This window comes from Furipterus horrens, unplaced genomic scaffold, assembly GCF_987537825.1.
Source record: "Furipterus horrens unplaced genomic scaffold, mFurHor1.1.pri manual_scaffold_7, whole genome shotgun sequence".
Classification (NCBI taxonomy): Eukaryota; Metazoa; Chordata; class Mammalia; order Chiroptera; family Furipteridae; genus Furipterus; species Furipterus horrens.
The window spans coordinates 21752835-21776099 of NW_028327177.1; the positions used below are offsets into that span (position 1 = coordinate 21752835).

Below are 23265 nucleotides of genomic sequence, written 5' to 3' on the forward strand. Positions count from 1 at the left end.
TTTACACATGAGGAGACCAAGATCCATAATAGTTAAGTGACTTCTTCATTGTCATAATGCTGATAAGTGTTAGGAGGATAGGCCTCTAAGAATGAATCACTCATTCATGTATATTTTTACTCTCCCACAACACCTCATTGTTCCATAGCTAATGAGGAGGTCCAAACTCTGCTTTTTTTCTAGTAGAAGCTTATTTTATTTTTCAGTGTAGGTATGTTCATGATTTTTCTTTTTTAGTTCTCAAACAACACTGTGATGTAGGTACATCATTATTCTCATTTTCTAGATGCAGAAGCTGGAACACAGAGAGGGAAAGCAACTTGCTCAGTCAGTCTAAAGCTGTGAGAGCCCAGGGCTTCCTCTTCTGTCTCACACATGGCGTCTTCTCATGTGCTACCTCTCATGTGCCTATAAATTTGAATTTAGTAAAAGAAATAACATGATGGATAATTTTAACTGTTAATTGCCTTCCCATTGTGTATTTATATTTATACTAGAGCATTCTAACAGATTTTAAAACTGCTTCTGCCACTTTGGCTCCAGACCAAAGTGTAGTATCTGTCATTTGCATAGCATCATTTAACTGAGCAAGTGTTTTCACACAAGTTTTACTTGATTATTACAACTAACTTATGAAATACCAAAAACAGGTACAATTAGCAAGATAATTTACTGATGAGAAATATTTATCTCAGATCAGTAAAAGACTGTTGAGTTCACATGGCTGATAAGTGAAAAAACAAATCACTCAAGTCTCCTGATGACACATTCTGGGAGCTCTCCACAACACTACACTAAAGATAGCGCATCGTTCCTCAGGATTCCACCTGCCCGTGGGAGTTCACCAAGACCTTTCTCCCACTTTGGAAGAAATCGGGTAGACCATAAGGAATCTCAGCTTTTGATATGAGAGACCCTCACAAGTGAGCTGACAGACATGGAGTGTATTTGCAGCCATAAACTCTGATTTAGACAAGGCAGGTGGGAATCCTGGTTCTGCTGCTAGCTCTAATTAACTGTGTATCTTAGGGAAATTACCTATTATCTCTGACTCTACTTTTTTTTTTTTTTTTACAGATGAAAATGTTGTGAGAAAACAATGTGATTTTCTGATATGATGGTGTTTTTCCAACAAACTGACTTGACTTTTTAATATAAGATATCTCATGCTATGGTATGAGAACACTTGGCTTTTAGAATTTAAGAATGTAACAGGCCTCAGTGAAATCATAACATATGTAATGTTTGGGTTTTGTGGTTTACTGGAAATAGTGATGCTGATATAATTTTAATATAGAGATTGTTGTGATGAAACTGAATTCTGAGAGTAACCAGTCCTGGGTGGGAATCACATCAGTACAGAAAAGAGGCTGATTAAGCACGTGCTTCCTCTGAATTAGGTCTGTGCTCAGTCACATTGAGTTAACTGAGACCATCTACCAAATTCTTTATTTCTTTTCTATGAGTTTATGGAATAAAATTCTCATGGATTTCATAAACTTGGGAATATGTTTCATAATCTGTACAGGCTCTTCCTTTCTGTTACCACATTATAATGCTGTCTGTTTATATACTTGTCTTTCCCACTAGACAGGGACTAGGCAAGAACTGTGTCTTTTGCATTTTTATACCTCCATGGTGCATGGCCTAACAGGAAAATATATAGAAGTGATTCAGTAGATATTTATTGAACTATGTTTTGTCTAATAGGAAAGGTATATAAATGTATATATTATATAAACGTATGTAATTACACACCCACATCTGTGTATGTATGTGCCTGTATGTCTTTGTCAGTATCTAATCTAGTCCGTAATCTTACACCTGCTTGATAAGTCATGGTGTTTCCAAAGGGAAACAGTTATGGTCTACTACTTCATCATATGTATGTATTCTATATAAATACATGAATCTGCTAAATTTCTATAAGCATATTTATGTATAAGTACATCTTTACTTTTAACAATTAAAAATTTTGAGCACAAATTATTTCAGTTTGGTAGTTTCAATTTAGATATAGTTTAGCATGTTTTAATTTATAACCTAGAAAACATTTATTTCCAAGGGAAAGAAGGATTATTTGAGAATTATTGATTAAATGTTTTTGGTAAGTTTTTAAAAAATTCTAATATAGCATACACTACAAGAAAAAGTTTTCAGTATATATATGAACATTAGAGTAAGGATTTAATTGAAATTTTATTTGAAGATGTGATGTTGTAATGAACAGGACAACAAGCATGATACTAACCTATATACCATATGAAGATGGTATCACTGTTCTGGTTGAGTAAATGAAAGAAAATACTCATACTTTTCAGCAAGGATAATTAATGAGGCCATAAATAGCACATCATCATGGAGCTGAGGAAAGAAAAAGTCACTTTGTCATAACATAAAATAATTTATGCTTGGTTTAAGAAGGCCTCCACTACTTATTGACCCAATCATTCTTTTAATATTGCTAAGCATGATAATGGTGAAGGGGACTTTGTATTGTATTAATAAGGAGTGGAGGAACAAGTGAATGAAGAAGGTTTCTTTCTTTTAACATTGGAAGGTGATAGTCAAATGTTAGTGCTTTGACTTTCCCTCCCCACCCCAAAACTGGTGGCAACTCAAATGTCTTTTGCTAGGGCAGCTTATCTTAATAACTGAAAGGTCCAGGAGTCTTACATCCTAGAAAGAGAGGTAGGGGTAGTGGTTAATTGGAGGCTAAAGGCCTGACACTACTTAAAAAATAACATATTAGCCAAACAAAAACATTTCAGCTGAACAGCTTTGGGCAGGAAATGGCCTGTTTGTGATCCTTGCACTAACCAAGGAGCTGATGCTGACTGAAGTGGAAAGAGAATGTACTTGGGCATCAGACAGACTTAGATTTGAGTACCAGCTCCAGCATCTGGGCTCGGTGACTCTGATCACATTACTTAATTGCTCAGAACTTCATTGGTGTGAGATAGTAACAATATCTATTTTAAAGGGCTGCTGTGATAAATAATTTAAGGAAGTATATAGAAACCATAACTCATTGGCTGACTTGGAGGAAGTACTCAATAAACCATGGCTATTGTTACAGATTTTCCCCAAAACAGGGGGGACAGCTCTAGGTAAGAAAAACCAGCAGAACCAGTGATGCACATCTGTGAATCACAATGGGGTTTTCCAGGTTTGCTCCAACCAGGCTGCCACTAAACTGCCAGATGTTTGTAAGTTCCTACTTAGTGAATGCATCTAAGCACATTTCTGTGTTTCTTTTATTCTTGTGGGTTTTTTTTCTGAATATAAAATTAAATTCTGATTTTTTCTTAAAGAAAGTGAAAATTTCTAATTATTTCAAGAAAAAATAAAATCACCTGTATTCCATCAGCCAGAGATAGCCACTGTTCACAATTCAGTGTTTTTTCTTTCCTGTTTTCCCATGCATACAAATGTGTCTGACCCATAATTGAGAATGTACTAAATATATCATTTTGTGTACTACTTATGACATTGAGCAGAAAGTTTTTTATGCCATGTAAGGCTAGTACTTTTTAGTCACTTTGTACTTTGGAATCTAGACTACACAATATGTTCAGGGAAGTCGAAAGGGCTGTCTTTACAATTGCAGTCATGGTTACTTTAAAATCTGAATGTACTGATTTATGAGAAGGACTATGGAATTCATTTTTAGTTTCATTAACTGTTTTCTTGTTTCTCCTTTTTTCTCAACCCCCGAATTGCTCTCTCAATTTACTTCGGAAGATAACAATTTGTCAAAGATAAAAGTTATTCATGAATTTTTGAGGTAGAGTCTATGAATGGGGGAAGATTCATCACATAGCCTTCCTTTTACTTCTTGAAGAATAACCCTAGGGGTTCCGTGAGAGGCTGAGGGACAATTTATTCCTGTTGCGACAGAACTACAACTCTGAGTAATGGGTTTATCTAGTTCATACTCTTCTCTTCAGAATAAGTCAGGCTTTGAGGTACATGACTATTTTATTAGCAGTTAACGTTACTAATTCTGTCCCATAACTCATAATAAAATGACACTGGTAATACTTCTAAGTCTTAAAAACATAATGCTGATTTAAAAAATGAAACAGTTGAAGGAATCATACAGTAAGGCAGAGATTCTCAACCCATATGCCATGGCACCCTGGCGTTCCACAAGAATTTTTAAAACATGCCACACCTGACTATGTAGTCAGGGGGACTGACATCTCTTCCCTTAGATTGTCAAAGTTAAGCAGTCATAACAACCCGCACAACTATAGCTGTCTGGTGTGACTAAATTAAAATTATACCTACTTTTTATGTGTCAGATCAGCAAAAAATCTAATATATATTTTGGTGTGTTGCTGAATTTTAGTTATTAGTTCAGGTATGCTATGACATGAAAAAGGTTGAAAATTGCTGCTATAAAGTAATGTTTTTGTAATTCTTGAAAATATACTAAGTGGTATAGTTTATTATTTTGGGTACATACCTATGTAGCATAAACCCACATCAACTTCAGGATAATGGTTAATTCTGGTGTGTGCGTAGAGGGGGTGCTTTGGTTGTCTATGCTACATTTTATTTCTTACTAAAAGGAAACAAGAGCAAAGCAAATACGTCAGAAATGACATCTGCTCAACCTTAATGGTAACATCATAGTGTTTATTACCAATGTTTCATGACTTTAAAATACTTCTAAGATTCCAGGATTTAGACTTCCCAATAAATTAAACCAGTCTTCTTTCAAATAGTGAAAAATATGAGTTTTGAGGGGTCATTGCTTCCTGGGCAAGGGGATCAAATCAGAAGGAGCACTATGAGCTTTTGTGCAGCTCCCAAAACTAGATTAGTGACTCTTCAAAATGGACTTTTACAGAATTCCTTTGTTAATGCATGTGGTAGTGGGAGAGGTATTCTAGCAGTTATTCATGCTTAGTTTCATTCCCTCTTGCGGTGTGTGGTGAATTCTAAGAGACTAAATCATTGTAATGTTAATTTGGGCTCTCTTCTAATAGTACTTGAGATATAACAAGCATCACCAGGATACCAAAATGGCCTTTGTAAAAGAAGAAACAATGCCCCATGGTGTTTGTAGTCCTTTGATCAAAGTGAGGAAAAACAGGGATTTCATTTCATTTATAAGATGTCAGCAATCATTGTCGTTTTCTTATGCTTTGAAAGACTATTTTCATCATAGTAATCTTTCCAGTAGTTGGACCAAGGGTAATTTAAATTAGAACCACTCAGCAAATATTACTCATTAGGAAAAATTAGTTAGATCTCACACATAATGCTTTGGAATGTTTATTATACAATGACATTGACAGTTTTATGCCTGGACAAACTTATGTATGTTCCATTGAGCAATCCCATATTGTAGAGAAAACACACACACACACACACACACACACACACACACACTTTCACTATTAATTTTACCCTGTTTAAGCAAATGAAAGAAAGTTAATTTTTAAAAAGCAGCCATGAACTTTAGAGATATTACAGAAGAGAAGAAGGACTAGTAGAGCAACTTTATTTCATAAAAAGAAGCAACATACATGGAAAAGTAATCGCCTAAAAATTCAGAATGTTGAACAGAGGGATTTAACGGGGGATGAGGTTAGATTTTAAGTGCTAATACCTTGCAATTTCATATGAAATACCAGAGTAAAATGATGGCAATTTTCTATGTAGTAATGGTATTCTTGAAAAAAAATCTATAAATCCCTTAATTATTAAGACTTTTGAATTTCTGTAACTGAGTACCTTGTATCATCTGCTGAGTATTTAAATTGCATGATTTCTCCTACAGTGTTTCATTTAATGTACGAGGTTGTCTTTAAAAGCTGAACATCATAAGCTATTCATTTGCATCACTGTCAGTTGTCATACAAGAAAAAAATGTAGTTTGCAAAGATATTTCTTGGAATTATCCTGTGGAGAGTCTCTTTTATGGCATCAGACTCCCACAGTCCACTGTCTGCTGTGGTGGTCTCTAATTCAAATGGCAAAGCTTTCTTTCTTTCTTTTTCTCTTTTTCTTTCTTTTCCTCTTTCTTTTTCTTTCTTTCTGTATTTTTTTCTGTCTTTCAAGTGAATCAGAACATATTTACTTGTAGCATTCAGAGGGTTAAATTTCATTTCAGAAGATAAACAAGAAACTAAAAGCATTAAAGGAAGATAAGTTTCCATTTTTCTATTGCAAACAATATCTTCTTTATTCAAAAACTATTACTCTCATTGATATAAAAACAATGTGTAGAGAGTTGCTTTGTGGTTCTTCTAATTTTTCTGTTACTAAACTATTAATTCCAAATTTGGGGAAAAGGTTTCTCAGTTGTTAGGCAGCATACTGTTTAACAGACATTGTCTATAGCAGCAATTTTCAACCTATGTACCACAATAATTTTTGAAGCATGCAACACTTGACTATTTAGTCAGGGGCACTGATCTCTTTTCCTTTAGATTATCAAATAAAAAATGACAAAAGCCAACACAATAGTCATCTGATGTGAATGAATCAAAATTATACCTATTTTCATCATATTGGTAAAAATATAAAAATATAATATATTTTTGTGTGTGCTGCAGATTTTTAGCAGTTGGTTTATGTGTGCCATGATATGAAAAGTTTGAGAATCACTGATCTATAGTGATTAAGTTTGACTTAAAATACACCCATCCAAAGGAAAGGGATTCATTGGTTATTTTAAATGGGCCTTTAATAAAATAAACTATAAAAAAAATGAACAATATCACAGGTGTGAATAGAGAACCTGGCACACATAGGTTGGGAGTATGGGAACATGTGTGTGTAACAGCATACATGTACAAGTGAATACATACAAACATGCACTGACATTTGTTACTAAAGGAAGTTGAACTTTATGCATAGTGTTTTGAAAATATGGTAAAGAAATTATCTATCTACATATTTTATATGTATTTCATATTACAAATGTCATAGCCCTGTGTGTATGGTCTCAATGACATGTCCTTGTTTCTGACTGATTGATCTCTTGATTTTCTGAACGGCACATTCCAGGAGCTGGTCAGGAAAGTCATCTCACCTAAGCAAGCACAGCTCCTGTATGCTATCCTAGTCCACTGGCTTCCTTCTATATGCCCCCAGCCTCCAGGTTTTCCAGGACACGTTTTTGGGTATTAAGGCAGACATAAGAAATTTATGCCCTCCCTGCTCTATTCATTTGGGACTTCCTCTGGGAAGACTTCCTTTATTCGCTCATTTAGAGGATTCATTCTTTCCTTCATTTTTCCCAATCAGGCAGGCAGGCAGGCAGGCTAGCCACCTGAGCCTTCGTTCCAGGACTTGTAACACAGTTGCATTATAAGCAGTCTTGGTCATCAGAATCAAGTTTTAATCATGCTTTTTCTGTAATTTTATTAGCACAGTGATGAAAACATGATTAGTGTCAATATGTTTGTTGGATTTTACTTAATTTAAACCATTACCCATAAGAGGGATGAGTGGGGAAAGAAAAACAAGGAAGATACAGTTCAGACAAAATGGTGATCCAGTGAGTGAGGATATATGTCTTCACAACTGTCTAGTTTTGCCTCATTTACATTGGTCCCATTGACACTCAAAAAGACATCATTAATAATTGGTAATTTGACAAATTTCTGTTTTCAGGAATGAATGTGAGAAAGCTAAGCTCACTTTTGGAGACTGTTAGTATTTTCATAGGCAGTTTATTCATTCATGCATTAATTTTTTAAATCTAAATATTACTGAGGAACCACATGTGCCAGGCACTAAGAGATACTAAAGTTAACAAGATAGTACTTGCCTTCAAGAAGCTAATGGTATACTGGGGTGGTGAAAAAAAAGAGACATAGGATGCTCTAGAAGTACAAAGGAAGGGTATTATAGAGGGGGGGTCAAGAAAAGTTTTGTTGACGGAGAACAGCTTGAACTGAATATTAAAAAACAGGACCTAGGCCAGGAAAAGGGAGAATGAGGTAGAAAAGGAACACTATAGTCAAAGCTATGTCATGTGCAGGAAGCATGGAAGCAGAAGAAAATAGTGTGTCTGTAAGAATACAAATAATCTGGTATGTCTGAAGCATAGGGTGCAAGTAGGGAGAAGGAAGCTGAGTCCAGATTATAAAGATTCTTCTCTGCTGAATAAGGAGTTGTGGCTTTATCTGCAGGTAGTGGAAGCCACTAAAAGGGTTTAAGCAGTGGCATGATGAGGCCATATTTATGTTTCAAATAGATCCCTCTGGTTATGCCATGGATGATGGATTGGAGGAAGCAAGTCTGGAGTCAGGAGACCAGTTACGGGGCTATTAACAAATCCAGAAGAAAAATGATGAGAGTCTGACCTAAGTCAGTGCCAGTGAAGATAAAGAAATGTGGTAGGGAGAAAGGGAAGCAGTTGGGGAGGGATGGGTCTAGGCACCTTTCAGGAAACAGAAGTAAAAGTCTGGTGCTGACTGAATGTAGAAAATGAAAGCACAAAGAAGTCTAGATGGCCCCTGTGACTTGCATGAATGGGTAGGTGGTGGTGGTGCCATTCACTGATAGAAGCAACATAGGAAGAAAGCCAGGTTGGGTTGATGAATGACAAGGAATATATTTTGGACAGAATGGGGCCTGGGGATTAAGGGAATCAGAAATTCGAGCTCTTTATCTTAAAACAGATGTGCCTGCCCTAGAGAGTTGATCCAGGGCTTTTCTACTGTGCTTCTATATCATTGTTCCCTAACTGCCATTAAGGATATATATGAATATTACATATTTATAGACATACACATGAAGATCCATATTTTAATTTTCTATAATAAAAATTAAAACTTTATGGACTCCTGTACTTTATAAGGAAAGTTTTAAATCAAGTAACTTGAGAACTTTAAGAGAAATACTATAAATAGCCTAATCCAACCCTTCATTTTATAGATGAAGATCTGACACCAAAATTGCTTAAGTGACTTGCTCAAGTTCATGGAGTAGATCAACAATAGTACTTAGATTAGAATCCAGATAACCTGGCTCCTGGCTGAGTGTGCTTTTAATATACATCTGCCTTTTACAAATGTAAGGGAAAAAAGTTAGCAGACACTTGGAAACATTTTCAAAGTTTCATGACTCTGATTTTTTCTGGGTGTGAGAAGGTAGATGTAAAAGAGAGGTGCCAGGCTAGTAAAATGTGTTTTGGCACAGAAAACATATCTTCTGTTTATATGAAGAGAGAATCACGTTCTTGGATCCTGGCCCAAATATGGGACACTATATGTGACTGGCAACTTTCATAAGGCACAAAAATGTGTTCTTCATAACCAAGAAAAATGATTTCAGAAGATTCTGTTCATATGGGATTTTCTGGTGCACCCTTGATAGCTTAGCTTTTCCATGTGCCTCAATGTGTGTGTTGCTACCACTTCATTGGAGGCAATGTAACAAACATCCCCTCACATTATTAATGTCAGTAACTGAGAGCTTCTCCCTATCTAACAGAGATAAGAACATGTGCAGGGAGAAATGTAGTTAGAGGTAAACTCCATGACAGTGTTCACCAGTTCTGTTTGAATGACCCACTTATATGTTTTCTATTTTCTATAAGACAACTCTTTGTACTTGTACTATCTGGTACCAGGTTTAGGATGCATTTATCCTATATTTTCTAGGACTAAATTGAACTGATGTGGTGTTAAGAAGCCTGAACTAATTTTAGAGTCTGGTCCTGGTTTATTGCCACTCTGTCAGGTGAGACATAGGAAGAACAGAATCGGGGGGATACTGAGGCTCAATGACTGAGGATCAACTGGGGGGCATCAGTACTGAGAAACAAGGATAGGGTGCAGGAAACACCTCCCAAATTGATGGTAATTAATTGATATTATGAAAGGGGAGCTTCAAATGAGGAGCCATTAGAAGTAAAGCAAGTAGTAAGAAAAAGAAAGGAATTGGGAAAGAAATGTAGGGTGGGCCAGCAATACTAGCAGCCATTGTAGCATGCTGATGTAAGTGAGTTCCCCACACACTGAGTGGCCACAGCCCAACATCTGACATTAATTAGTTTTTTCACCTTGCTCTCTGTAACCTCTCTGAACTTCAGTCACCATGTCTATAAAACAAGATCCTTGGAGCTTATAATATTTAATGTCTCTTCTAGCTCACTTATCCTAATGTTTCTTGTATAAGCAGTAAGTGTTCCTTCATATACCAAAATGAGAAATGGGATTCATGTCACACATATCAGCATGAAAACTGTTTCAAATGTCAACTAAATAGATCTTTTTTTCTAAAGAGACAATTATACTTATCCTCTTAGTAAAAGAAATAGTATACTGGGAGATGTAATAATAGAAATTCCTGCAAATAATATATTTGGCCTCAGTCATTTTTATTATATAACCATAAACCTAGTTTTTCAATATTTCCACTGACTTATGAAACAATGATAAGGCATTTTTTGCATGGTTTTGCCTTTTTATTGTTCTCTTATATTTACCCTGTTACTTTATTTCATGGCTGTTTTGCCGTAACTGAGTAGTACCACATGCACCAACATTCAGTGAGAGTCCACATAATCTACAACATATTTGAAGTGAAAAATGCCTTTGTAAATTTTTATAGGGCTTAAAATGTTATTTTCTTAAGAATTGCATGGAGAAATTCTATTCTTTGTGCTTTAAGATATACTCTCATTTAAGAGCTCCCTTGAAGTGATCTCTTGAAGTGAAATGATAGGGAATGTATTTCACATGCAAGACGTCATAACCTCATACAGATTTTGGTTCTCACGAACATGAAGGAGCAAGAATTTTAAGGCTCCAGTAAGGGAGTTCTTCTAAAACTTTCTTACAATACAAAAAGATAGCATTAACTCTCTATTAGTCATTGGGCTTAAGACATGGGTAAACAATATACAAGCAAACTACAAATGGATGATAAGCTTGACTTCTTAAATATATTATTTTTCTAATTAATAATGCTATTTGTAACAGGGTTGACTGTATATTTGCTTTCTTATCACCTGTAACATTTGCTAAGATATTATAGACATCAATCAGTATGAAAATGATTAAAGGAAAAAATGAGAACTATCTTTAAACAAGTTTCACCTCATCAGTTCTGTAGCCTTCATTTTATATGTTCCCTGCATGAATTTTATGTCTGTGATATTGGCGGTAATGTGCTTGTGCATGATGGGTGACTGTCCTTTAGAATGGAGTACAACCTGTGGAGCCATGTAGCCACTTTCAAAGCAACATGCCAGCTCTTCCACCAATTCATTGTGTGATCATAGACAATTTATTTAACCTCCTTGAGCCTGTTTTCTTATCAGTGAAATGAGGAAAATGAATAGAGTGTCTTGATTGTTATAAGGAGTCAACGAGCTACACATTCATAAAACCTGGTATGCATCCAGCCTTAGTCCAAGGCTTAGTGTATTTGTTGTTATTGTTATTCCTTTTATTATGTTTTACAATGGTTAATAGAAAAAGAATGGAAAGAAGTAAGCAAACTTAGTATAAACTACATACTAATAAAAAAACGGTAGGAACTGATGAAAGGATTTTTGATGACCTATTGCATTAAATGTGCAGGAAAAGTATACTTTTCATATCCCTGGCCCTCACCTCACCTCAGATTAACTTAGCTTCCAACTTGGTGAAGCAGAGTGAAGTAATCACCCTCTAATGATGCATTTTTTTCTTAAAGGAATAAGTAAATGAATTCTCAATGACCTAACTAAAAAATGAAATTAACCAATCAATTAATTAGTCAATCAACCAGCCAACCAATCCATCAGAAGGGAAGTTCCCACAGCCCTGAGCTGTGGAACATCAGAAAATAGATTTGAGTCCTTTCTTTCATCTCTATCAAGTCACCTAAGGTCTCTGGACACCCATTTCTTAAACCATAAAAGATTCCTTTTATAAAGTTGGTATAAGAATCAGGTCAATGTGTATGAGAGTTCTTTGTAAACACTAAATCACTCTAGAGATGTAACAGTATTTCCCTACTTAAAAAAAAGCATAATTTATTGTTCATTATTTCATTTAAAATCACATCCTCCATACTATTAATAAGTATTTTGGCCAATAGTTATAAAACTCTAGAGTCAAACACTGAGTGTGGCAGTATAGTCAAATAATTATATGATTCAGATTGGGAATCTGCTACCTTATAACCCATCAGTTCTTCTAAGTTTAAAATTTTTATCTTAGATACTTTTAAGGTATTGAAACTTGATGTAGCTATCTTATTCTGTAAACATTGTAAAAACCAGTAGGTAATACATGAAGACAATCAAATTTGTTGCAAAACTTTTCCGAGCTCAGCTGACATGGCACATCAAGATGGATTTCATAGTTATGCATCTACAGAGGAATGCTTAGAGATAAGATGAAAGTAGTCCTTCTTATTAATCACACATTGTATATTTGACTTCTGCCTCTCTCCTCAGCCTTTAAATCAACTACATCTGGGTTTTGCTACTTAAGTGTGCCATTACCTTTTGCATTAGGAGGCAGTTACTCTCAAAGAAAGCAGCTCCATTTCATTAAAAAATAATTAGCTAGGGTTATATTCATGTTACCTATGATGGCAGCTCAAATGAGAATTTTAGTATAGGTTGGAGACCTACTTTATTTCTACAACTGAGTGAGCAGAATTGGGAGGCTCTTTGTGATGAATGCTGGCATAAAGCAGTTATTTTGCTTTGTTGGTATTAACTTGTACAGTTAAAAAAGCACAATGATACAGAATAGATTGATAGATAGACAGGCTCTATCATAGATAGGATCACAAAACAGGGGAACCTTGTACACCCTATACAAGAGGTGTCATCCTCTGTAGAGTCTGGGGCACATGATTATTATTTCACTGAAAGCAAGTCAAGCTCTGGGAACTGGCTCACAGTAACCAACTGCACAAAATAGTCAATGTGTAATTATCAAGCAGATTATATTGGAGCTCACTGATTAGTGAAATCTACATGGAAAACAAGTTATTTGAAATGTCATTGTAAACAGCAAATCTGACATATCAGAATACTAAATTAGTGACACTGAAGGAAATTTTGTGAATAATGTTAGAAGCTTACACCAGAATATAAAGTGTTAGAACATCACTTTCTTCATTGAGAAAGTCTTGTATAGATAGATAGATAGATAGTATAAATGAGTTCAACAGTGTGCTTAGTGACTCTAATTTTCACTCTGGCACAAGTCCTTACCTCGCAGCAGACTGTCACAAATAGTTCTCATACAGGCAGTTATCTGTGAAACATACTTTGAGAAGCACTGGTCTTTGCCTGAATCAGAAGTACAATCAGAAGCCTTTGAAAATATATAGTTTTTTAGTAATATTCCCTTGAAAATTCTGATTCAGAGTTCTGGTGTGTGGTGCCTTTATCTGCATTTTTAAAGCACTCTCCGTATAGTTTTTTGATGAAGACACAAGGTTTAGGAGCTACATAATAAAATGCGTAGAGTAATTTAGTAATGCCAAGCTGAATAGGTCAGAGATTAAGAACATGGGTTGGCATTGGGGGTTGAGTTCTTGTTTCTTCTTGAGAAAGTTATGAATTTTCTAAGCATCAATAGTTTCACCTATAACATGTCTGCAAAAAGTGCATATATATATGAGTGAGGTCTGTACGGAAAAAGTCCAGCCATTGTTAATATAAGGAGAATGGTTTGTATGACATCAATGTAACCTGGCAGCCAAGGAGAGTGGACTGGAATGCATGAACAATGTTGACTTCACTGTACTAGTTAGTGAGCTTGGTAGATGCTGTTGAGTGAGCATGTGTATTGTGTGGCTATAACATTCAAAAAGACTGAGCAAGTAGAGCAATGACTCTGTGTCAAATTTTGCATTAAGCTTGAACATTCCTCCACAAAAACTATTTTGATGATTCAGAAGGCTTTCAGGGATGATGCAATGAGTGCAATACAAATAAAGGTGTGGTACAAATGCTTCAAAGATGATAGAGAATCTCTTGAAAGTGATCCATGTTCTGGAAGGCCTGCAACCAAAAGAACACCTGAGAATGTTGAATGGGCTACAATCAACAAAGATTGGTAACTGACAGAGAACTGGAAGTCTATCTGGAGATGTCAAAAACTACTGTGTCCAAGCTGTGATGCAGGATCTTGGCATGAAACGTGTCATGGCAAAATTTGTTCCATGGCTTCTGCTACCACAGCAGAAGGAACATCATGCTTTAGTTGCTAATGACTTGATTCAAACTGCTACCAGTGAACCAGATTTCACAAAGAAGGTCATAACCAAAAATGAATCCTGGGTCTATGGCTATGATCCAGAAACAAAGGTCCAGTCGTCCCAATGGAAGCTGCCTGATTCTCCTCACCCGAAGAAGACGTGGCAAAGTCCCAGCAAGATCAAGACCATGTTAACGGTGGTTTTTGATTGGGAAGGTATTGTGCACCATGAGTACAACCCTCAAGGCCAAGCAATTTATAAGGGTCACCATCTCAATGTTCTTCATTGATTGAGAGATGCAATACAACAAAAATGGTCATGGCTATGGGCAGCTGGTGATTGGCAGCTTCATCATGATGATGCACCCACTCATGTATCACATCTCATGCGGTTTTTGCCAAAACATCAAATCACCCAGGTGACTCAACCCCTCTACAGCCCAAATTTGGTGCCCTGTGACTTCTGGCTTTTCCCAAAACTAAAATTGCCTTTGAAAAGGAAGAGATTTCAGACTATTGATGAGATTCAGGAAAATACAATGGGGCAGCTAATGGCTATTCCAACAAAGGATTTTGCAGAATGTTTTGAACAGTGAAAGAGAAGCTTGGAGAACTGTGTGAGGTCCCAAGGTGCCTACTTTGAAGGGGACTGAGGCATCATCATCCTATGTACAACATTTCTTGTATCTTGTGTGTTCTTCAATAAATGTCTCTATTTTTCATATTACATGTTTAGTACTTTCTGGACAGACTATACTCACTTATCACAGCCTCACTGTATAGCGGGATTTTTAAAAATATTATATTTAATTATTTATCGTGGGTTTTTTGCTATATTGCAGGATTTTGCAGTACTATATACGTATGTTGTTAAAGTTACGTAGGTTTAAGGGTGTAGAATAAATGTAAGGTTCCTACTTCATGGGGGTTCTGGAACATAATGCCCTCGATAAGTAAAGGAATACTGTATATATATATCCCACTTACCTGAGTGACACAGAGTAAACAATTGATAAATATCAGTTATATATGATAGTTATCATCTCCATCATGTAGATTTACCTTCCATATTTTAGAACATGCATGTTCATGTATGGCTTCAAATTTCCTGGAGAAGCAAAGAACATACTGCTAATGTTTGTCTATCTGAGGCTTCCTTTGTTAAACATCTATCAAAAGTAGTGTAGACCCTTTTGCCTGTGTCAGAAATCTAAATCAGTGTAATTAAAAGGGGAAAAAAATGGGCTGCTCAAGGGGAGATTCTTAGATCACACACTTTGTAGTTGAATGTTCAAGGGTAGATCTGGCTAAAAACATGACTAGATCAAGGTGCTCTAAAGATACCCTATCTGTATCACCTGTGTGTGTGTATCTGTCTGTCTGTCTTTCTGAGTGGCCTCATTCTTAGGCTAGCTATGGTTTTCTGATGAAGTATCAATCAGGCATACAGGTACCAGCCTAACTAAACACAGAGGTAAAGGAAATTCTTTTGTGAAATAGTTGGACCAAATTCCAGAACTGAGACTTACAATCTTCTCCTATTTGTGAACTGTTCACCTGAAGTAAGAGCAGAAACTGGTTTTCAGGCTCAAACATTTACCCACTTCTGAACCTAGGGTGGGACAACTCTACCTGAAGCATTTATTTTGAAGGTGGATAGATAATTTCCCAAAAGAAATTTAAGGAGCGTTGTTAGTAGAAAAAGGGGGAACATATAATGCAGAATCCAAAACAACAGATGTTGAATACTATGGCCGACCTTTCTTTACTCCACCATTCCATTGTTGCTTAAATGTATTAGTTCAATTAAAATAGAGCCAAGATTTGGCTTAGAGATGTTACATTCTGTATGGATAATTTCCAGATATTTATTTTAACCTACTTTGTATTTATTTTAGAATAAATTTTGGAGGTTGAATTTTTTTCCCCCTACTTCTAATCTAGTAATAAAGATGAAGGGAAGTTACTTTATATTGACCTTAAACAAAAGAATTTCTGATTAACAATATGAGTTTGGTTCTAACCTTTCGTCTTCTTTAGCTTGAGGCAGATTTGCTTGTATTTGGTGAATAGAAATAACCAAGAGATGGTGTTAGAAAGTACGCTGCCAAAAGTTCACAAAGGGGAATTTAGTTTTAGACTATATTTGTTACATGACAATAACGTTACTATGGATTATAAAATAATGTATGTATTATGGATCACTAAATCAGTAAAAATCACGTAGCTGTTAATGATTTGGAACTCAGCCTGTGAAGCACAACTTGGCAGAGCTATCAAGTGGTTAAAAGTGTTGGTATGAAAATTAAGGACTTCAGCACTCAAATCTAAGTCTGGCTGTTTTTGTGGTGTGTGGCCTTGGACCTGACTTCCCTGGGATGCAATTTCCCCATATGAGTAATTGGGTAATAAAATGTAGTCACCACGCAGTGGTGGGGGAGAGTTAAGTGCACTGACAGGGAGGTGCAGGCTTCTTCTGTATTTTTCAAGCAGTGCGTACGCTTAGCTGTATTCTCCCAGATGCCTACCAGACTCCCTCATAGTAGGTCACTTAGTAATTCTTGGCTCCTATGGTATACCATTTAGTTTATAACCATAGTATTCTCTAAAATGGCACCATAATAAAACTAAATATTACCCAAGGTAAGAAGGGCAAATGCAGCTTTATTGGCTACTTTTGGTGCCTTCTTTCTGAGCTTGCAAAGGAGCAATGAGAATGGTTTTAGCTACCTCCACAACTCTGCAGCTCATTCATATACCATTGCCTATATTTTAATATTCCCTTAAAGGCTTGTGTTTTGAGCATCTGCCCTCTTCCCATCCCTCGTTCCATTCCCCTAACAGCATGCTCTTTATTTTTCATTATAGAAATGGAAGAAGAAGGCTGAATATTTTCCGAGATGAGTGGTCAATATGGTGTAATGGAAAGACCAGAGAAGCAAGATTTAGATTCATATTATCTAATGCTAACTCTGCTGCATTCTTTTTGGGTGATCTTGGTTTCACTGTTGACCTCTTATTATTTCCTCAGCTATAAAATGAAAAGAACAATGAGACCATCTGTGCCTAACTCTCACATCTTTGCTCTGAGAGTTAAAAGAGATGATGTCAAAAACAAGAAAGCACTATCGAAGTGCAAATTTTTATTATGATTGTGATGATTACATATATGTATCAGTATATTAGCAGTTTGTTAACAACTGGATTTCTGTGTTCTCTGCTCCAATTTCCCTGACTCCCAGAGTTGCAGAGGATCCCTGCCAGATGGCTGATTTGCCAGCTGTGTCTCGTTTTGTCATTGTAAATATTACATGCTCCAACCGAGAGGCTTTGCTTATAATGTAGTATATTTTGTCCTTCATCTCTTGCAGATTGAGAATTACGTTGTGGAAAATATGAAGTCGGAAATGGCCCAGATACAGCAGAATGCAGTTCAGAATCACACGGCCACCATGCTCGAGATAGGAACCAGCCTCCTTTCTCAGAGCGCAGAGCAAACCAGAAAGCTGACAGATGTGGAGACCCAGGTACACCCCTAGGCCAGTCGACAAACTCTTCGCCGGGAAAGATTTCTTTTTCTTCAGCTAACTCCATAAACACAGAGCACATTTCAGCACTGGGACTGAGGAAACATATACATTTTTGTTTATTAGTAATAACAACAATGACTGCCTGATGCGCTATGCATGTTTCTTTGGATTAAATAAAGTTTGGTATATTTAGCTTTGTATGTGTTTATAGTAACAGGGCAGGCAAAGGACTTAATCGGTGTTTAAATTCAAATAAACACTGCAGCTACAATCTGAGTCAAATTGGTACCTTTTATGTAAATTTTTGATGTGTTCCATTTTGTCTCTGGTAGTATTCTAGCCATAATGGTACCTGCAGAGGTTTTGTGCTTTCAGGGAATAGGAATGAAAGCCCCAAATGAATGAATCAGAAATGTGGCGTTTGTCTGTTTCTGTGTTTGTTTGTTTATTCAGCATGGCTTTGTAACGAGTCAATGAAAACTCTTTTTTCATTTATATGCATAATACATATACGTGCATGGACATATATATGTATTATATATATTACCCTATTATGGGAAAAGAAATCTTATTTATGTACAATCATACTTATCTGTGTACAAATCAGTAAAATGCCCTTTAATCATTGCTGTCAGAAACCTATTATTACAGTTTAGTGAAAATATCATTTTTTATAACTAGAAGTTGATCTTTTGGTCTGCTTTAAACCATGAAAACAGTTATTTCAGGGATTAAAAAGCATAATTGGTACGTATAAAATAAGCAGGGGGTATATGAGGAATAGTATAAGAAATGGAGAAGCCAAAGAACTTGTATACATGACCCATGGACATGTACTAAGGGGAATAAGTGGAGGGAAGGGGGTACTGTGCGAAGGGGAGCAAAGGGGGAAAAACTGAGACAGCTGTAATAACATGACCAGTAAAATATACTTAAAAATAAAAGAAAATAGTAATTTCAGTTACCATTCTGAAACCCAGTATAGTTGATTTCTGGAAACAAAGCTGAGATAATACTGTTAAAAGATAAACTGAGGCACATTAACATTTTTAAGAGTTTATTTGAGCAAACATTGGTTCGAAATGGGCGATGCCTAACCAAAAGTGTTTAGGAGTGCTCTGTCACGGGAGCTACGGGAAGGGTTTTAACAGAGAAAATGCGGAAGCAAAGCCAAGAAATTAAGTAGTTGCCTTATTTGGGAAAGCCCTGTTAGCTGTTGGTGATTTTTTTGTTCTTAACTTTCATTTTCTTGGATTCAAGTGCATTGATTCTGGCTTAGGTTTTGGTTTGCTTACCTGGATTCAAAGCATTAGAGCCACCTCAGTCTGATGTCCTCCTTGTTTAATTATTTAAGCAATATAAATTTAAAAGTAAGATGCAACCTTATTTCTGTTTTGTTTCATTTGTTTTAATAGCACTACATTGTTGCTATTTGAAGAGCAATAATAATTTATATGTATAGAGCAGTTTATGTTACACAAACCACTTTCCCATGTAGAACTGCTTTTTATGAATACCATTTAGAGCAGAGAGGAGGTCAGAGAGTTCGAGCGATTTTCTCACATTTATATAGTAAATCAAATCTGGGACTCTAACTGAAGCATGCCTATTTATTTCCTTGTTTGTCCCACTTGATTAATTAAGTAATTGAAAGAGAACTTAAATATGGATTACATCGGAGTGATAAATCACATAGGCTTTGGAAAATATTTTTTGATGGTAGCACACTATCATCAGATAACCATGGGGGATGGGGAAGGGAAAACTATGTATTATAACCAAAACTTATGAGACTTTATGTACTCGTTTATCATCATAGTAAGTTGGGTGATCTATGAACATTGGCTTCTTGTGGTATAAATAACGTGAGTGTATTTTCTCTATTTTCATTAGAACAGAATGCTTGCCATCTCCTACAAAACATTATATATATTCAAAAACTGAAACACAGAATTAATATTAACATACTTGATTAAACTTTGAAATTTATATCCATTTCTGTTGTAATATTATAACAAGTTTTATGACAAACATGACAGGATTTTGTTTTTATGTTTTTCATCCCAGAAAACCTTGAGTTGTTTTTGTTGTCTTTCTACCTAGGAATTAAAGTTGTGGGGGGAAAAATCCCTTTGTTAGCATACTAATCACTGTTAAGATACATGCTATGTAAGATTTTAAGAGAAAACAACTTGTTCTGCATCCTTAAGGCTAAGGGATATGTACTTTATGAAAAGTAGTACAGAAAATTCATAGGGACAAAACCTACTCCCTATGTTGAGCAACTAAAATTAAGTAGTCATTTAAGGCCACTGAAAGTTTTAAAGATGCCAAGAATTTAAAGATAGCTAAAACCTTGAAAACATGATAAAAATAAAATAAAAATCCATTACAACTCACAATGAGAGGAAGGCTCCAAATCCTTTCCCTGTGACTGTATACCTATATCACGCTCATTTGAACATTTGCAGCGGGACATATTTGACTTAGGCATAACCCTTAAAATGCACTCAAGTCCTGATGCATGACCAAGGTTACAAGATGAATCTTGAATTTTTTCTTAATCTCAGTATAATAAGCATTTATAAACCAATATTCCTTCTACTTAGCACTTGGTTGCTAAAAGCTGCTTTTCTGAAACTGACTTCAGGTCCTCAGTTATTTTAGGAGCTCATGCCAATGGTTTTGAAATACATTTAATGCCCTCACTTTTACGTGATGACATTATAAAGAAAAGTAACACTGCTTTCCAGTCCTCTGCTTACCTTCTATGCTTAAACTTAGCAAAGGGTGTTAGAGCCATGGTTTTTTGCAATGGCTTTTATAAATACTCTTGTGCTCAGTAAGCATCATGATCAGAAAGGAGACAGATAATGAGCACATTTAAGTAACCCTGCTGGCCATGGTGGTAAGAATCAGAACCCACCCCATGCTTCTATCTTCCTCTCCATTCTAGCTTGCAATGTTTTTCTCACTCTGTTACCAGTTTGTACCAATATCTCCTCTCCTTCTGGTTCCTCTTTCCAAGTGCACAATATGAAGGGGTTAGTTTCCAACATTATTCATTACTCATGTCCCTTTCTGTAGTGAGAGTCTATTTCTGACTTCTTCTTCAGGCCAAGTTTGATTAGAGGCACAATAATAGACAAACTATATTACAATTCACCTCTAAAAATATAATTTGTACTCAGCTATGTTCTAGGAAATTTTGTTTTTTAAGCTGTCCCATATTCTTAATTTGTCTGAATATTTTATAAAAATGCTTTTAAATGAACTCTTCCATTTCTCATGGTCTATTTAAGCTGGAAATTAAGCCTGTAGGCCCAATTAGATTGAGTTGAACATTATGGTGGTGGGAGTACTGTAGAATTGCTGGATACTTCCTATTACATCTCATCAGCAGGCACAAATGCTAGCTTGCCACACTCTCAGTGATGCTCTTCTAACTTAAGGTTAGGCCCTGGCTGATGTGGCTCAGTGGATCAAGTGCTGGGCTGCAAACTAATTTAAGGTTAGTTAGAAGCCTCCCAAGCTCTTCATCCCAATCATCCACTCTCCCCTTGAGAATTAACAAATAATCTTCAGACTGTTACTGTGTTACATTGCCCATCATTGATCAAATAAATTATTTCATTGATTTTGTAAAATGGTGATCTCCTAACTCTCATTCCTTGTACATGTATCAGCCTTTATTTTTCTGTAAAAATCTAATTGCCAAGGTATCATAATTTGTGTACTGTTTTTTATTTAAAAAACATGATTAAAGTAAAAGGAAACACAAGCCTACAACCAAGGCTGATTTCAAAGTTGATATGCTGGTGAATTAATTTTTTGTGTGTGTGGGAGATGTTCCTTTTAAGGAAGATGAGAGTCACTTTTAAATGGATTAAAGGGAAGGTGGCTGAAATTCTCTAGCTCACATTCATCAAGAAACTAGAAATTTTTATTTTAAATTTCTGTTTATTTTTAAAAGAAAGAACTAAAATTTTGTAGTCCATAAATCCTCAGTTTAAAATATTAAGTCCTCCTTATTATCTGGTATATTCTGGAATATGTAAGCTTTGAAATTTTTTAGTAAGGTCTTGTTTCATATACTCTTCATCTTTCTTTCTTTCGTTCTTTTTTTTCTTCTTTCTTTCTTTCAATTTTGCAGAGATGTGCTTTTGGAATGTGTTCAAGCTAAAGAAGGAAATGCCTTTTGTCATTTTAATGGAACGCTTAGATTATTGCTAAGCAGCAAGTTCCATAGACACATGGCAAGAAAGTGGTCAATTTATCATAGTTTCCTATATAGTTCTCTCAGTTGCTCGCTTTTGAACTTAAGGCCTATTTTAATACATCACTGGAGAGAGCTGAAATAAAGCAGCTATTGGGTCAAGGTGATGTGGAAAAGAAAATAAGGGATTAGCATCTGCAGTCAAAACTAGCTTAAGATGTCCTGACCCTTCGCCTAGACTTCTGAGATTGACCCCCCCTCCTTCCACATTCAGATGCTGCTTTAGATTTGGGCTATTATTGCAGTCTAGTTTGATGTTCACGTGGCCTCTTACTCTCTCTCTGACCATTATCCAACTTGAACAACTCACTGTCTTTCGTCCAGCATGTCATTCTACTAAGAGCTCTGACCCCGTACCTGGCTCTGGAGGTTTGGAGGGTTCCAGGTGGACTAGTCCTGCCTTTGTTCAGGTGACAGCCTCATGGGAAACAAAGCAAATGAGTGAACAGACAGATTGATTTCAAATAGTGATGATTCCATTTAAAAAATGGGGACCTGATGGAGGATGATGGGGGAGCTACTTTACAGAGATTGGCTGAGAAGGCCCTCCCTGAGAAAGACCTGAATGATGAGAAGAAATTAGAGGTGCTTCCAGGAAGGGGTGGGCATTCCAGGCTGGGGAAACTCCAAATGCAAAGGCCCTGAGGTGGAAATTCATTCAGCAAGTTGTGGTGGCAGAAAGCAGGCCAATATGACTAAAGCATAATAAACAGGAAGGGTAGTAATCTGAGAAGTAACCTAGGTCCAGATCATATAGGACCTTGTAGGCCAGGCTAAGAACTTCAGAATTTATCCTAATTGCAAAGGGAAGCCATTAGCAGATTTAACGTAGGAGATAGCATGATCTGATTTATGTTTTTACAAAGATCACTCTGGTTGCTGTGTAACAAGTGGATTAAAGTTACGACAAAGTAGAAGAACATTAAGAGCTGTAGTAGTGTCCAGACTTAGATATAGACAGCTTCATTTTTAATTTTAGATGGTTTCATTCTTTTCTCAGTTTTCTCACATGCTCTTCTCAGACATGGAGAAGAACAATTTCTGTCCTTCGTAAAATAAAAATTTTGATATTTGAGAATATTAGGAAGTGTGATCAGAGTATGATGACTAAGAGAGAAAATATTTTATTTAATGGCATATGATATGCTTAATTCAGTGAGACAATGTACCTTTTTGTCTATTCAACAAGTGCTGTCTTCTCTGCGCCAAGCGCTGTCACGAAAAAATGCAACTGTCTCATCCCCTATTTAATTATTTGATAAATTGTCATGCTAGT

At 36.0% G+C, this 23265-nt stretch overlaps 1 protein-coding gene across 3 annotated transcripts in view; it reads left to right on the plus strand.

Moving 5' to 3' along the window:
• ANGPT1 (angiopoietin 1) overlaps positions 1-23265 on the plus strand; it is a 267144-nt gene that overhangs the window by 126991 nt on the left and 116888 nt on the right. For all 3 annotated transcript variants that reach the window (XM_090282765.1, XM_090282763.1, XM_090282764.1), the window contains exon 2: positions 17555-17710. In XM_090282765.1, the coding sequence (XP_090138891.1) occupies positions 17555-17710 (156 nt within the window). The remainder of the gene's footprint in view (positions 1-17554; positions 17711-23265) is intronic.